The sequence below is a fragment of the Lonchura striata genome, chromosome 10 (genome assembly GCF_046129695.1).
Source record: "Lonchura striata isolate bLonStr1 chromosome 10, bLonStr1.mat, whole genome shotgun sequence".
Classification (NCBI taxonomy): Eukaryota; Metazoa; Chordata; class Aves; order Passeriformes; family Estrildidae; genus Lonchura; species Lonchura striata.
In genome coordinates, this window is record NC_134612.1 from 3,227,829 (window position 1) to 3,243,469 (window position 15,641).

Sequence of the window (15,641 nt, forward strand, 5' to 3'; positions counted from 1 at the left end):
ATTGTCTGGGTACTCCCATGTCTTCATTTGTACCGTTCAGTCTGTTCCTTACTGCCAGTTTAGAAAGCACAACACTTCCTAAAGTAGATATGCAAATGCTTTCCTGCTTTTTAGCAGCCTCTGAATACCTGGTGCAATACCTTGTGACACTCTAGGAAAGGGATGGGAAGGAAGGGTCTAATATGCACTGGAGAGAGCAGTAGCAGGATAACGAGGTTTTGGATTAAAACAGTGGACCAGCATGTTTGTCTTTTAGGCTTTGAGACCTGTCTTCTCCTTCCCCATCTCTTCTGAGTCTGATATTTGTTTATTTATAAACTGAAGACTGCCTATAGTTGGGGATGCTGCTGGGAAGCTGTTTGGACAGTGACTACAGCTGTGAGAATGTAGCTGCAACAAGGCTGAAGCCAGGAGAGGGGCAGTTCTGGTTGTGAGAGCTACCAGCCCATGGGACTAGAGCAGAAGGAACATTTAGGGCATATGCTGCCATTTCTGAGCTTTTCCTTAGGGATTTTCCAGCAGGAGGCAATCTCAAGGTAACACAATGACAGACAGACACAGGTAATTGTCTGAGAACTGGAGTTTCTTGACATCCCTGCTTTAACTGCTATCCATGCCTCACAGGCAGACACTTTTCTTTCTTGTGCCAGCTTGCTACCCTTTCTGAGATGTTCCCCTCAGTCTGCTTCTCAGAGACTCTGAAACTTTTGGACTGGGACAGGGACACACACATGATCATAAACCTCCAGGGTTTGTCATATCCTCATAGAGGGAGGAGCCTGCAACCTGTGTATTACAAGATAGGTTTGTAGCTGTGCTAGAACCAATCTCATATCTGTATTATTTTAAATCATTATCTAAATGCAGACCAAATCTTTTTGGCAACTTTCCATGTGTTTTGTCAGATTAGAACAGCCTCAGATCTTTGAATTTTCTGCTATCAGATGTCTACAAGAGATGCCCTGGAGTTAGACCACAGAGCTGTGGTTGGTTGTGCCAAGCAGAGAGGCATGAATTCCCTGTGACTGATGTGTGCTGATGAGGAACACACTGGTGGCCTTGGAAATCCTGCAACAAGAATAGGCGAGCCAAGTTCTCAAGAGCTGAATCTTTTGTGGATAGTCTGGAAAACAGTGACCACTTAGTGATACTGAGTTATCCTCTGGCCTCCCTGGTGTAGTGGAAAGTATTTCTCAGAGGCAAAGGGACTGTTTGTTTACTCAACATCATGTGGACAACTTTCATCTTCTTTTCCCAGCTATAGATGTGCTGTTAAACTCACACTTGGCAACAGTTAATGTGAAGATGTTTGACAGCCACTGGAGAAATCTGTTCAAGAGGGAAAATATTAGCTCAATAACAGGACTTCTTTATGTCTTATAAATATTTAGCAGTCCTGTAGTTCAGCAAAATAGCAAGCTGAGTTATTTATTCCATTTTTGTCATTTTAGCTCTTGCAGAAAGTGGTAGGCAAGTTCCCAGAAGTGTATCATGGTAGCTGTACCATGAAATGTCTGTTCCATCCCCATTAACTAGAAGAGTATAACTGAATTTAAGTGGCTAAAAAATAATCACGTTGCCTGCTGTACACTTTTCACTTTGTCTCTTAATCACAGAAAGATTAGACCCACTATGTCAGTCTTCGTTCTGTTTAACCACAGCCACAAACATTTGCCCTCTGTGAGGTCTTTGATAATATGATCACCCAAAGGGTTTCATCCAGTCTTAAAAGCAAGGCCTGGTAGTGGCTGAGTTCATGGAAATTTGTTTTAGCAAGTTGAGTGGGATTGTGTGTATTAGCTACTGAGGTGAAAGATTTAGCATACCAATAAAAACCTTCTGTGGGGCAAAGAGAGAAGAAAGTCCTAGGAAATCCTGAATGATTCTGGTAATCACTGTTCAAAGCTACAAGATTACAGGAGAACTCAGCAGAGGCTAAAAAATCCAGCAGATATTTAGGATCAAGTTGTTCAAGGCTAGATTGACTATCTTTACAAGCTCTGCAGTGAGATTCTTAACTTTTAGTTGGAGTCAGTTACTGCTGCTTCAACTTCTGATAAATTCTCTCTCTAATGTCACAGAGGAAAATCTCCATGTAGATTTTACAACAACAACAAAAAAATCTGTAGTCAGTGGAACCCCTCTATGATGGGTTGCAGTCTTGAACTCTAACAAAATTTTGCTTTCCACAATTTGGCTGTGTAGAATTTTTCTTCTTTCCATTCTATTAGAAAATTCTTCTCCAATGCATACCTACAACACATACATACATAAGGATAACTAGGAATTGTAACCTCTCTTTAGCACCTTTGCTGTCTGAAGAGCTGTACTGACTTCTTCTCAATGCCCTGTTCTCCAAATCCACAGAACAGCTGCATTCACCTTTCTTGTCAATGTTTAATTTATCTTCCCCTCATTATTGTGATCAAGAGGAGTTTCTCTCCAGTCATACTTGAATGCAGGCAGTTCTAGAAGAATCAGATCAATGCAGAAAAGTCTACTGCAGTCAAATTGAGAACATATTTCCATTTCTCTGTTAGGAAGTTAGGAAGTGTTAGACATTTTGGTTCATTCAGAAGATAATTGAAGGAATTATTTTGTTGCAGATTACTAGAAATGGGTTTGTTGTTTGTTTTGTTTTTCTTTTTGTTTTTGGTTTTTTTTTGGTTTTTTTTGTTTTGTTTTGTTTTGGTTGTTTTTTTTTTTTTTACTGCTACAGAGACTGTTCTTTTCAAGAATAGCTGAAATATTTAAGTTGGTTCAGCATTATTGGATGCTTTGTGATATTTTCCAGTGATGGAGTGCAACATTGTTTTTGCTTTTAGGAAATACTCAGTAAACCAGAAGTCTTATTGAACTGAAGTTACTCTGCTACTGCACGATGGATAGTGAGGCAAACTCAAAGGAGTCTGTATTGGAACAAGCTGTGATAGCCTTATTTACTTTGCAAAGAGCCACCTTACATACAAATTGTTAAATGAGCGTTTTCCGTTCTTGTGTGAAATTGGGCTCCTGGGTTTGGAGTTGGGTGTCTGCAGCCATGTTCACTCTCTCTGCGACAGGAGCAGTGTGGGGTTTTCCTTTGTGGCCCACATGTGGGTGTCTGTCCCTCTCCCAGATGTGCTGAGAGAGCTGATCTCCTCCTTTGCTTTGGTCCAGCCCCTATTTGCAGTCTCACCTGGCTGAATTTTCACCTGGCCAAACTTTCACCTGGCCTGGGTAATTCCACACTGAATCAAGATAGTTCTGTTCTTACATTCTTTTCTGCTGCACGGGGTATGAACCATGTGGCTACTCATAAATTATTTTGATAGCTTGACAAATCTGCTATCTGCAAGGTCTTTGAGCATAGTGGCAGCCCAGGAATGTCCTTTATTACAAAATCTCTGTGGTGCCTCAAAGCTGCTGGTAAAGTACACAGGTATTTCTGCATTCCCAGGAAACTGGTGTTTTTTCAGGATCCTTCTTATAGGTAATCTCTTGTTAGGTAATGAGAATATAAAACTTTCTAGTAAATGAGTCAGTGATGCTGTTTCAGTTGGGACTGAGGTTTCTTACAGAGGTTACACATGGAAATAGGGATCATACCAGGTCGGCAGTCTGGGAGTGGATGCTAAATGATTTTTCAAAACTCCCAGCTGCAATCTCCCCACATCTCAATCTGTGTTTTTCTGGCTTTAATTTCATTTTGAATTCTTTTTTCCAAGTACTTACAAAAATAGTTTTTTAATAGCAGCAGCCACAGCCAGTTCTAAACATGATTAGTTTATATGTTAAATCCTTTCTGAGTTCTCAGGGGAAGCAGATGACACAAGGTCTCTCTCGCTCGGGCATTTTTAAAATGCATGAAATTCTACTATTTCCACTTATTTATTTTTAATCTGACAGTTCTGCTAAATTAGGAGGAGAGATCTCTGTCTCACCCCTTGCTTCCTTAATGCCTTGAAATCGGCTTTAATAAAAATCAGCTGCTGGGAGCTGCGGCTGAGAGCGGCGGAGCTGCCACAGAGGGAGGGAGCCTCCTTGGCGGACCCCTATGATGTCAGGATGCATCGAGGCGAGCGGAGAGGAGCCTCGGGATCCAGCCCAGTGCTCAGCCGGCGCTGCCAGGTCCCGCTGCCCTGCGAGAGCTCCGCAGAGCGCTGCCCCACCGCTGCCCCGCAGAGCCCCCGGCTCCCCCTCTCGCCTGCCCGCATGAGGACCCAGCAGTGCCCCAGTGAGTCCAGCGGGGCACACAGTGCCGAGAACTGCAGCAGCAGCGGCAGCTCCGGGCTCTCCCCGGGCTCCGACTCAGACAGCAGCGGGGTGGTGTGTGGTGGTGGTGGTGGCATGAGAGGAGTCCTGTCCAGGTACTGGAGCTTGGAGAGTCTGCACTCTGCCACAGGTAAGGGGCTCTTCTCTTCCTTTTCCTTTCCCCCTCCTTTTTTTTTTTTTTTTTTTAATTTTTTTAATCTGCTCTATGATATTGCACTGACCTTGAGAAACCAAACCAAACCTTCTGGAAAAAGTATATAATTTGGAAATGGAGCATCTTAGTCTGGAGAGATAACCAAAGAATTCAGCATTTGCTAGCTATACGCTCTGCAGACTTAAACCTAAACCAAAACAACACAGACCCGTAATAGACTTCTTAAGTCAGGAGGGAAGAAATAGGTTTTTAATGGCTTTGGAAACAGGGTGTAGGCTTCTACCTGATTAAAGCTGTCCTTGCCTATTGGAACATTTCTCATTTCAGCTTAATCACATAGAGCTGAATGTTAGAGTTGATATTTCTCTGTGTAAATTCCAGTGGAGAGAGTATCACTGCCTCTAGAAAATACCCAGGCGAGTGCTGTGCAGCAGATGAGAGCTAGGTAGGGTTGCACTGCTGTGCACTGAAGGAGGGAAAGGCAGTTCCTGAGCCAGCTGCTCAAGTTTGGTTTTTGCTTTCCCATCCATTATTTAATGTCTTTCTGAACCAGAGAGTTTGGAGGTGTGCTCATGTAGCATGGACCTGTCTGGATTTGGCATTCTGGTTTTTAGTTACTGATGAGCCTGGTTAGGGTTTGAATGTTTGAACTGCAAGCATAGTAAAGAAGCTTTCTCATTCCCAACTGATCCTAGCAAAGGATCCTGGCAGTGATGTTAATGGCCAATGACTGCTGAGCTGTTCAGCTGTTGCTGTTTAGAGAGATTTTTAATAGAGCTGCAGTAAATTAGTTCCTCTCTTAGATAAATTCAGACAAGTGCCTTCAAGGCCACCAGTGACTACCATTTCCTTAGTAAGAATACCCAGTGCTACCAGCTAGAATCAAGGTTTGGGAAGAATTCAGTTCTGTGTAATCTGCTTTAGTTGTGTGTACTTTTAATTATTGAAAGGTTTTATCATTCCATCTGCTACTGTAGATTCGGAGCTGTTTAATAAATTCTCCATTGCAGCTCTGGAGTCTCTGCTGAAGTGTGACTAACTGCACAACCATACAGGGAAGGGCTACAGCAGGGTGGCCAGTCTCCCTGATGTTCCAGCCTGCACAGCACACCTTCTAGGTGGCCAGAAGCACTAACCACCTACAGGACAACCTGAGAGTCCAGGGACAGGAAGAAAAAAAACCAGTAGTGTTGTGTTTTGGGGAAAGACCTGGGCTGCAAGTACAAGATGGTGTGCTTTTGCATTCTCAGTACCATTTGCTGGCTGTTTTCTCTTGTAACTGGGAGTGCAAGTTAACCCCAGCATGCTCTGGCGTTGGCATGGAGTAAGTCTGGCACAGGGTGGTTCTGCAAACTCCTGCTCAGAGTGGGGGTTGCAGCAGTGGCTCCATCCCCTCGGTGTCACAGGGTTTGCTGTCAGCTGCCCTCCCTGGAAGCATTCTTGGGCTTAATCAGGTCACTTGAAACAAGTGCTGTACAGTGATACAAAAGAAGTGAGGTTGATAGCAAAGGCAGGTCTGACATTAAGTCTGTTTTTCTAAATGCTCTTTCATTTTCACAATAGTCTAGCTCCCAAGGCTGTGAGCATGGTGTCATTTTGTGGATGCTACATGCATTTAGCAGGAAATACAGAGATGTGAAGAAATGGAACAGAAAATGGTATGGAGCCAGACTGAGGACAGGGAAAAAACAAATTAAGTTTCATAATTACAGTATTGATAGATAAATAGAATAATAAAAGCAGATCACTTCATTTCGGACTCCTTGCTGCCTCTGTGGTAGGTGTCTTTTCACATGCAAAGGATTTCTGAGCTGTTTGTCTCTAACTAGTAACACACTTGAGGTCAGAATTAGGATTAAACTTTGAGAGAAATGGATCACTAGGAGAAATTTATTTTGTTTTGGTTCTTCTCTGTTTGAATTCTTCTTTGGCTTAAATTTAGGAAGTTGTGGCAGAACTGCTCCTCTCCACCACTGTCAATTGCCTGTCTGAGGAATGAGGCAGGATTTCTTTAAAGCTTGTGCTAAACATTTTTGAATGGTACAATTTAATACACTGTTTAAATCAACCACAAAATCCCAAACAGCAAACCCAAGAAAAAAAAACCCAGCAGGAGCAGTAGCAGCTGGCAATGCATGAGAGAAGCAATAGCTAAAATACGTGGCAATGTCCTCTCCTCAGAAGAGCAGGGAGCCTCCAGCATCTTTCTGTGTGATACATCAAGGAGTTGGGGGGGAAAAAAAGAGTACAGGCTGTATGGCAACACTATGAAGTTACATTAAAAAAGGTCTGAGGGATGAGCCAGCCCCTTTCCCTGTTTGAAAGGGATTCTGCATTTCCTTAAGGCTGCATAGGTGGACTTGGCAGAGAGGGTTTTGCTTTTTTCCCTGTGTGTACATCACCTATTCTGTAGGGATCTTTATACTAAGTCTGTTGCTGTCCAAGACTTCAAGGAAGATGAGAAATAAGACAGATTTAAATGACTGAAATGTGGAGGTGAGAAGAAGGTGGGAGGTATGGAATGCATCCACTGGAGTTTTCCTTTTAGATAATTTAGATTCCAAGGAAGTGAAAAGACAGAGATGTGTGTTTATGTATGCATACGTTTGACAGCGTGTGATTTCAGAAATACAAATTGACATCCCATGTAGAAAATACAGAGTTTTCTGAGGTTCACAGAAGCAAAAACTGTCTTTGGTTTGTTATCTTCTTCTGTAATCAGTAATGAAGTATACAATTCCTTTTTTTGGAGTTGACCTTGTTGTAATATATTGATCAAGAGGGGAAGCTAAATGTGACAGTTGAAAGAGAAAAGACCTGTTGTTACAGCATAAACTTTTGTGCAAATGCTGCTTGAAATACAACTACAAAAAACCCACATGTAAGGCTTGTAAGAAGTGAAAAAAAATCTACCATTTTTTAGTATCGGTGGCATTTCTGGTCTGAATGTCAGTAAACACTACCTTACATGAGAAGGCGCTTCTCCCTGAAGCTAAATATAAACATGAAAATAAGGAATGCTTTACTCTTCTACCAGGCTCTCCATTTGAGAATGCCAGAGGACTTTGCAAGCATCAGTAACCCTCACAGAGGGCCCAAAAGACTTTCAAAGCATGATTTAGGATTGATAAAAAGGTATAGTTTGATACTTGGACAGTGTCCTTGCTATTTTTAAATACTTACGAGCAGTGTTTGCCAGGTTTCCTGTGAAAGAAGGACTGGGAGCTGGGGTGTCTCAGCAATTCTGAAAATCAGGCTGTCAGTATCTCAGCTGGCCAAAACCCCATAAGGCATCCAGATTAAAAGTCATTGTGACTATTCTAGCAAGTGATTCAGTGGCACTCTGGGTGCTCTAACCCTGGTTTCCTAGGCAGGACTTTGTACCTCAGGGCTGCCTGCATCCCATTCATCACTGCTGTACAACTCTACTGAAAAGTTTTTCCTTTAGGATGTTTCCAGATTCAGCTCTCTTTGCCTTTCCAACTCCTTTGTTGCAGATCCAATCCCAACCTCATTAAAACTTCTGTTTATTCTTTTTCTTGTCCAAGTTGGGAAGGACTGGAAGAGCAAAGAAAGGTAGGGACAAAGGGGGAATGACAACCTGGAGGACTAGTGGTTGCCATAGTTTCCCTGGGATCCTCTGTGTACTTGTGCATATGTAGCAATTTAATTGTACAGGCTCCACTTCAGTGCGCCTCTGCACAGATTTGTGGCTCCTAATATGCAGATATGCTCATCTACTGCCCTTGGGAATGTGGCCTTTAAACAAACAAGAAAACACGAAGCATGGGTGTGGAGGTTTTTTTTTCCTCATTCAGAGCTTAAAAAGAAAATAGTTTTTTTTAGGAAGGTTTTTTCCAAGTCATTCATTTCATTGTTGTGGTTGATGAGAGAGCCACTAATAGAGCTGTGGCGAATGCTTTGCGTCTTTCTTGTTTGGCAAGAGATTTTCTTTTGATCCTTTTCTTTTTCCTTTTCCTTCCCCTAGCCCTGTCTTTTTGGTACTGATGTCTTCAGTTGTGTTCATGGACTGCAGTGCATAATTCCACTTATCCTTCTTTCTCTAGGGTCACTCAGTCAGCAAGAGTTAGAGGTCACACAAAGGGAGATTGATTTAAGGTTCAAATTGCTTCAGAATGCATCCAAAGGAGGGTAGGGAGGAAAAAAGTGAGTGCCTCAGAGCATCCAGTGCAGCATCCTGAGGTTGTGTTGCACCCTTACCTTGGCAAATCCTGAGCTAGGATATTTCAGCTGGATTCATTGCTTGCACTCTAACATGTCCTATGTGTTCCCTCATATATCCCGTGTCACCTGCCAGAATAACTTCCACTCATCTTCAGAGCAAATAAGCAATGGATTTAAGAACAAACAAACAATAATCCATGCTAAATTAACTTGGGTTTTTCTCTCTATGTAGATTACTCTGTAATGGTGACTGGTATGGTAAGGTTAAACCTAAGGGCAATCCTGAACTTTTGAGGATGAATTACAAGATGAACATCTCTTAGTCAAGCTAGTGAGCTGCCCTAAAGCATAAGTAAATACTTAGTTGAAAAGACATCCTCCAAATAGTGTTGAGTGCTGCTGAACTGTGATTTGGCATCCCATTCAAATAGTGAGGGCATCTATATTAAGTGGTCGAGTTCATTCCAGTAAAGGGAATCTCAGTCAATGCTAAATGTGTGTAAACTTGGCCACCTAACACATATAGTACGCTTACAGAAATGTTTTTTTTTTTCCAGTGAAAAGTATCCTCTAGTATCACGCTTTTCCATTAAAGGGAATAAAAATAGTGTTAATATAGGTAGGATGTCTAATCATGTTTCTGTACCTCTGTTTGCAGCAGAACCAGATTTTGTAAGTTCAGCTACTTTGGAGTTCTAATTACATGTTAATGTATTGGGGGTGGTTCTAGTTGATTTTCCCTTAAGATTTTTTTGTGTTGTTTGAAAAGGAGTAAATGTTTATTCTCATGTCCCTGTGAGGCACAGATTAGCACCTGTGACTATCAGAAATAAACATTCCCATCTTTGCTGATGCTGTGTTTGCAGCAGGGAAAGATAAATCTTTAGAACACTGCCTGTGATACTTCCCCAGGTGTCACAGGTACACCATCTTCATCTTTTGCCTTCTCTGCTTTCAAAACAACTCCCATGAAGAACATTTAGATTGTGACCACTATTCCCTTTGCTGAGGAATATGACAACTTCTAAGGCTGTATTTTCTCAAAGATTGTTACCTTTAGAGTAGTCTTTCAGACCAGCACTTCTCTGGGACATATCCCAGCTTCAATTGCTGTTATTTTTCTGCATGGATGTGAAACAGCTTTAAGCCACCTGATTTCAATACTGGCAGCCTCACAGCTCTTGCAGCAGGAAACTAGCATAGTCCAAGAGAGTAAAGGAAAGGGGAATGAGGTGGTGCCATGGAAGCTTGCCTGACCCTTCCTTTCTTCTCTACCTTTAGGCAAACACCCAAAGGCTGGCAGAAACTTGACCATACCTTTTCATTTGTGTCATCTGGGTCTAGTTCATGTAGGTAAAAAAAGCAGCAAAATTAGATTAAAGCATGTGCTGGCAAATAGTGTCTATGCCCAGTGGTCACAGAGAATGTGTATTTGCTGCCTACACAAGATGCAACTTTGCCATGGCTGCTCAGCAGTTAGTTGGGTTAAAAAATGTAGAAAACAATCCTGCCTGTCCTTTGCCATTGGGATGTAGCCTTTAAATTACTACACTTGTCTGTAACTAAGCTTATTCCCTACTAAGGTCTTGTTCTCCAATTCTTCTGGATCATGAGAAGTGTCTTTGAAGGATTAGAGAAATATAGCCTTCTTCTGAGTGTCAGTAATTATCTGTGGAGGCTTCTAATTTAATTAGAATCCTGTCTCATCTCACAATCCTTTTGTGGCCTGATGTTTGCTAAACCAACTAACTAGTTCAGTGATTTGCTTAAAAGTGCCAGGGATGAGCTGAGTGTGCTGGACTGCACAGGACATTGGTCTGAGCAGCCCAGAGTCTCAAGATGAGCTGTCTTCTTGGATACTGAGTGCCTTCAGTGGCTGTGCCACTCTAAAAAACTGCTCCTACAAGTGGTGTGTCTGCACATGAAAGCGAGACAGTAGCCTGGGTGTAAGCTGATAGGAACATGCTTTGCCCCTGGTTAACTGTCTTGGATTACATTGTGTGAACATCCAAGTGTTGGCAGCTCTTACTACAAATATCCCTCGGGGTGTATTTGCCTAAACAGGTAGAGAGCTTTGCTGCTGTTATTCTCAGTCCCTGCTAGTCAAGGAGCAAGATATTCCCTAGACTATGATGTTGGCTCAGAAGGGCTCAAATAAACATTATTTTTTTAATTTTTGCCATGGAGTACAGAGGAATTGCTTTGCTGGAGTAATTGAACCATTTCCAAGTTGTGCTGTATCCCAGGGAGTGCTTATGGATGCTCTAATGCATCACCTCAAGTGCAGCTGATTCCTGTGTTCTGTGCCTCCAGCAGGGTGAAGGCTGGCAAGTGGCTGTAGAATAGGAGGGAAATCAAGTGCTAAAGGCAGAGGAGTACACAATTGTTTGGAATATCCTCCTTGAATATACTCTGTTGAATTATATTTTACCTCATGTTTAACTGAATGTATACATATATATATATATATATATATATACATACGTACATGCACAGATATAAATATATGCATACACACACAAGGTTATTAATTAATTAAGTTTAGAACATTCTTTAGTGAGGTTTCTCAAAACCAAGCATTTCTAGGTGTTGGCTCTACATTTTTTTTTTGTCTACAAATGGGTAAGATTTCTTTCAGTACCCTTCTTAAAGGATTTGATAAATGCCTAAGTAATAATTTGAAATCCATTTCAAGTATACTGTTAAGGTATATGGTACCATCCTCTTGCTTTGGAAGGTAAATTATATATGAGTATTTATAAAATAACTTGAAAAAGAAGTGTTTGTGTCAGGAACATGAGGTAAATGCAGAACACTGATTTTTTTTAACAAATTTATTTTCTTTTAAAAAAAAATAATTATAATGGCATTGGAGTGCTTCATGTTGAGAATAAAGGAAGATAAGACTAATGATGTGTTCAAAACAGCTGGCAGAGATTTATTTCTATGTGGGAGTGAAATTGCAAGAGTTTCCCTTTTGGCTAATGGAAATAGTTTCCATGAGTTAGTTTTTTGTTGTTGTTTTTTTGGTTTGTTTTTTTTTTTTTAATTGAAGTGTCCCTAAAAAGGCAGAAAAAAGGACCTAGGAGATTCAGTGTTAACACAAAATGATCTGTTGGAATGGGTGGGATTCAGCTACTCTGCTCTTCCTTGGCCAGTGGAACCTTTCCAGGCCAGGTGTGAAAAGTGCTCAGCTCGTTATGAACCACGATCTCTACTGGGGTCTATGTGCAAAGAGACAGACTTGGCATTTGGAAACTGCAGCTCATGGAGTGTTCTAAGAGGCAAAGGAACACCACAAGCAGGCCCTGTGCACCTTCTGGCCACAGCTCCCTGCTCTTGGAGCTGTTCATTAACAGTACTCTCCTCCCTGTAATGTTATTCTGCTCCCTCTTGCAGGGATCTTTACAAGTGTCAAGGCACATATGTGTTCAAAGGAGGAGAAGCTGTCTGCATAATCACTGAATCTAAACAAACCCAACCTGAACTATTTGGGAACTGAAGGCTCAGCTGTAGCAGGAAGGTGCAGCAGGCAGTGAGAATCAGTCTCACCTGCTGAACCCAAGGGCTGCTGGAGCTGTTCCTGTGCTGTGACTTCCCTTGCTGGCCCTTAGGGTGATACCTTGGGTTTTAAGTTTTTCTGTTCTATTTTGTTGTGCAGCTTTTAGCTTTATATTAAGTGTTATTAGGATCCTTTCACAGGGTGGTAGAGACAAAACAATCCTATTCTAGCTGGACACTCATGGAAAATCTCTTCAAACTTCAAGCCCAAAGCATGAACAACATGAAAAGAGGAGGATGAGCAAGCAAGCAAGGAGTATGAAACTTCATAATTTGAAGCTATTAATTGGGCAGTTAACTCCTATATGCAAATGGACTAAAACCATAAATATGTGAGATCTCATGTCCAAGCCCTCTTTTGCTCCCACCTTGGAGCCATCTGGGCACAGCCACGACTGTGGCTCCAGTCCTGCTGGGGTGTGGCCTTTGAAAACTCTTTAATAAATCTCCACTTTATTCCTCTGATCTCCTCTAGCCTCTGCTCCAGCTCCTTAAGACATCAAAGGAAGTGACCACACTCTGTGACACTGTCCCTGGTCTGGGACACAGTGCAGCTCTGGAGAATCACATGAGCCAGCAGCCCTGTGTGCTCAAGTGGCCAGGTCAGGGTTTGTCCAAAAAATACACTCGTGCAGTGTTGAGAGGTGAGCTGGTCCCAGCTGGGAGGTGACAGCAGGAGCTGCAGGCTGGTGAGCGATCCCAGAGTGAGGCACTGGGCTGTTCCCAGCCCTACACCAGCCAAGCTGCTCGTGGGGCTCCTGTGCAGACCCTGCTGTGTGGCTGTGTGGAAACTGTCACAGTTTCTGACAATCCAGAGTGCCCTGGATAGGAGAATATCAGTCTGGATGCTGGAGCTGTTGTTTGAAGCATTGGGTTGGCTCAGCTCCTGCTGACTCTCTCAGGGCGCTCTCCCTGAGCAGAGCTGTGTGTCAGCTCGAGGTCACTGATGGTACATCCTGCTCAGGGCAAAAAACTACTCTGCATGCCTGAAAAAAGCTTTGACAATAAACCTTTTAAGAGAGTTTATTATGAAAACACAGCGTTACTAATACCCCCAAAACAGTGGATTTGGATCAATTTGAAATGTGGCATTCTTATCAGCCTTAAAAGCCTGAATAAATTAAAAATATGCAGAACCCATCTGTAAAGAAACTTGTTGATTGGATATGTCATTTCTCTTTGGAAAGCACAAAATAATTTAATTTGGGCTATTTTTGGTCCCAATTCCGAACTTCACCACAATCTCTATGCTGTCATAAATTTAGGGCCTGGCAGTCCTATTTCATGCTGCCTTACTGTCAGTTCTCTGCACAGGCTGAATTCTGGGGGTTGGTCAAGTTTTCTTCTGTGAATCTGTAGTCACAGCTGGTGGCATAATGCTCACCTGTGTTCATGCTGCTTTTTCTGGCTCACTTGAGAGCACACACTGTATAGCTGGGACTTCTGCTTGGCCCCCAAATGCCACTTGACCATCATCTTTGAGCCACTGGAGGAAATCTCCAAAGTAATAGTATGTAGGACAGCTTATGCATCTTCTAGGCAGCCACTTGTGATTGTCTAATCCAGATAACTCTTCTGATCTGGAGAACTTAGCTTTCAGAAGGAAAAAAAAGTACTTCCAAGGATAAGACAAAGAAATGTCACAGTGTTTCAAACCTGTGACTTGACACTTGAACAGAATTATTTAAAAATACACTGAATTAATTATGGCCAGGTCATTAGTCTTGATTCATCTGAATTACTCTTGATGTCTCTGAAATCACAAATGTAGATGAGTGTGAGCACTGCTGCGTCCAAGTCCTGAAAGGCTGCTTGGCCAAATACATAGGTTTTTTCCTGAATAAAGGTGGGCACCTGTAACCTGGTATTCTGCCTTCCTCTCAGGTGCTACCTTTCTTTCTTTCAGTTTTCATTTTTGAAAAAGGCACCTTGATTGCAAAGACTTTTCCAGTTCTAATAATGAAAAACAGAGGATGATTTATGATTTTTTTGGAAATATAGGAAAGAGGAGAACCATTCTGCCCAGTTGTCAGAGGACCAGGCACCCATTCTTCTGCTTTACACTTCTCTTGAGGTGTTCACTGACTTGCAGTGGCACCACTGCTTTGACTTTACAGCTGACTGTGACCCAATTCCTTTATCATACTCAGCAAAGAAGGGGCAGTCCAGCAATTCCTGAATGCTCAGAGGAAGAGGAGTCTTGGCTAGGTACAGACTGGGAGCAGATGAGAGCAGGAGTAACTTCTTTCTGTTCCTTCCCAAACTTGTGACGCATGTTTTTAATGGTACCTTGGCTTGTGTGGTTTGCTGTGCTGGCTGGAGCATTGATCCTTTTCCTTCTCGATCAGGCAGCAGGAAGGATGGAAGTTTCCCCCTGCATGACTCTGCTTTGCAAGGAAGCTGAATTACATGATTTACACTGATTTTTCTTTAATCATTCTTGAATTTCCAGAGTTCAAACTCTGGAGAGCTGAAGCATCCTCTGCCATGGGCTACTCCTGAAAATTTTACCTGCTGTGGAATTTCCTAGGTTTGCTTGAAGGCTTCTAAACAGCCTGAATCTCAGAATGCTTTAGGCACCTCTGGAGGCTGTCTAGTCCTACTCCAATGCTCTAACCAGGGTCACCTGCATGAGCAGTCAAGTTTGAATATCTCCAGGAATGGAGACTGCAAACTCTTTCAGGCTGTGGCTACCCTTAGTGTAAAAAGTTTATATTGGAATAGAATTTACAGTACTTTGGTTTATGTCTATTTCTTGTCCTTTTATTGGGCACCAGATGCACATTGTTCAGGTCTCCCTGAGCCTTCTGTTCCCCAGGCTGAAGAGCCCAAGCTCTCTCAGCCTCTCTGTGTATGTCAGGTGCTCCAGTGCCTTAAACACACCTGACCTTTAGCTGGACCCACTCCAGGAACATCCATGTGTTCCTTGCAGTCTCATTTGCACTGGCGTCATGGTTGCACTGAGTTTAATGTGGTGTGTTTTTTGGACTCCTAACCACCTTAATGATCAGCTGGTATCACATCTGAAGCTTTATCTGTTAAGTGCTTTCTTTGACAAGGCAGGTAGGGAAATAAAATTTTCTGAAAACACAAAGCAGAAGCAATTTTTTCCTGCCTTAATCCTGAGGGTTTGCTGACAGTTGGATCATTGCAGGATTCACAAGATGCTTCCTATTGATCAGCTGAGCACATAGCTGGAGAGGAAGCTCTGAGAAACCAAGGCAGGTCAGAGTTGCTTGATTGCAGCAGATATTATAGCTGGTGGTTCATTAGTGACACGTGCCTGTACAGACAGTGTTTGGTGCCTAAATCTCTGAAACAGCATTTAATTCTTTTAGGGTATTAATTTAATGGTGTAGGATATTTTGTATGTTTGTGGTGGGGTTTTATGGCCTTTTGCTGCATGTTTCTGCACTTGCAAAGCATTCCAGTGGGATGTGGGGTGTGAGCATCTGATCAGTGCTGCTTTTGTTTTTCTGAGAGTCAT

The 15,641-nt window shown here is 42.3% G+C and overlaps 1 protein-coding gene across 2 annotated transcripts in view; it reads left to right on the forward strand.

Annotated features, from left to right (window-relative positions):
- Positions 1-15,641, forward strand: part of ARHGEF4 (Rho guanine nucleotide exchange factor 4) — a 232,888-nt gene that overhangs the window by 121,378 nt on the left and 95,869 nt on the right. The window contains exon 1 of one of the 2 annotated variants that reach the window (XM_077785565.1): positions 4,083-4,384. The exons of the other annotated variant lie outside the window; for it this stretch is intronic. Coding sequence (XP_077641691.1) covers positions 4,195-4,384 — 190 coding nt within the window. The 5' untranslated portion in view covers positions 4,083-4,194. Of the gene's footprint in view, positions 1-4,082; positions 4,385-15,641 lie in introns of those variants that run through there. 2 annotated transcript variants of the gene reach the window in all.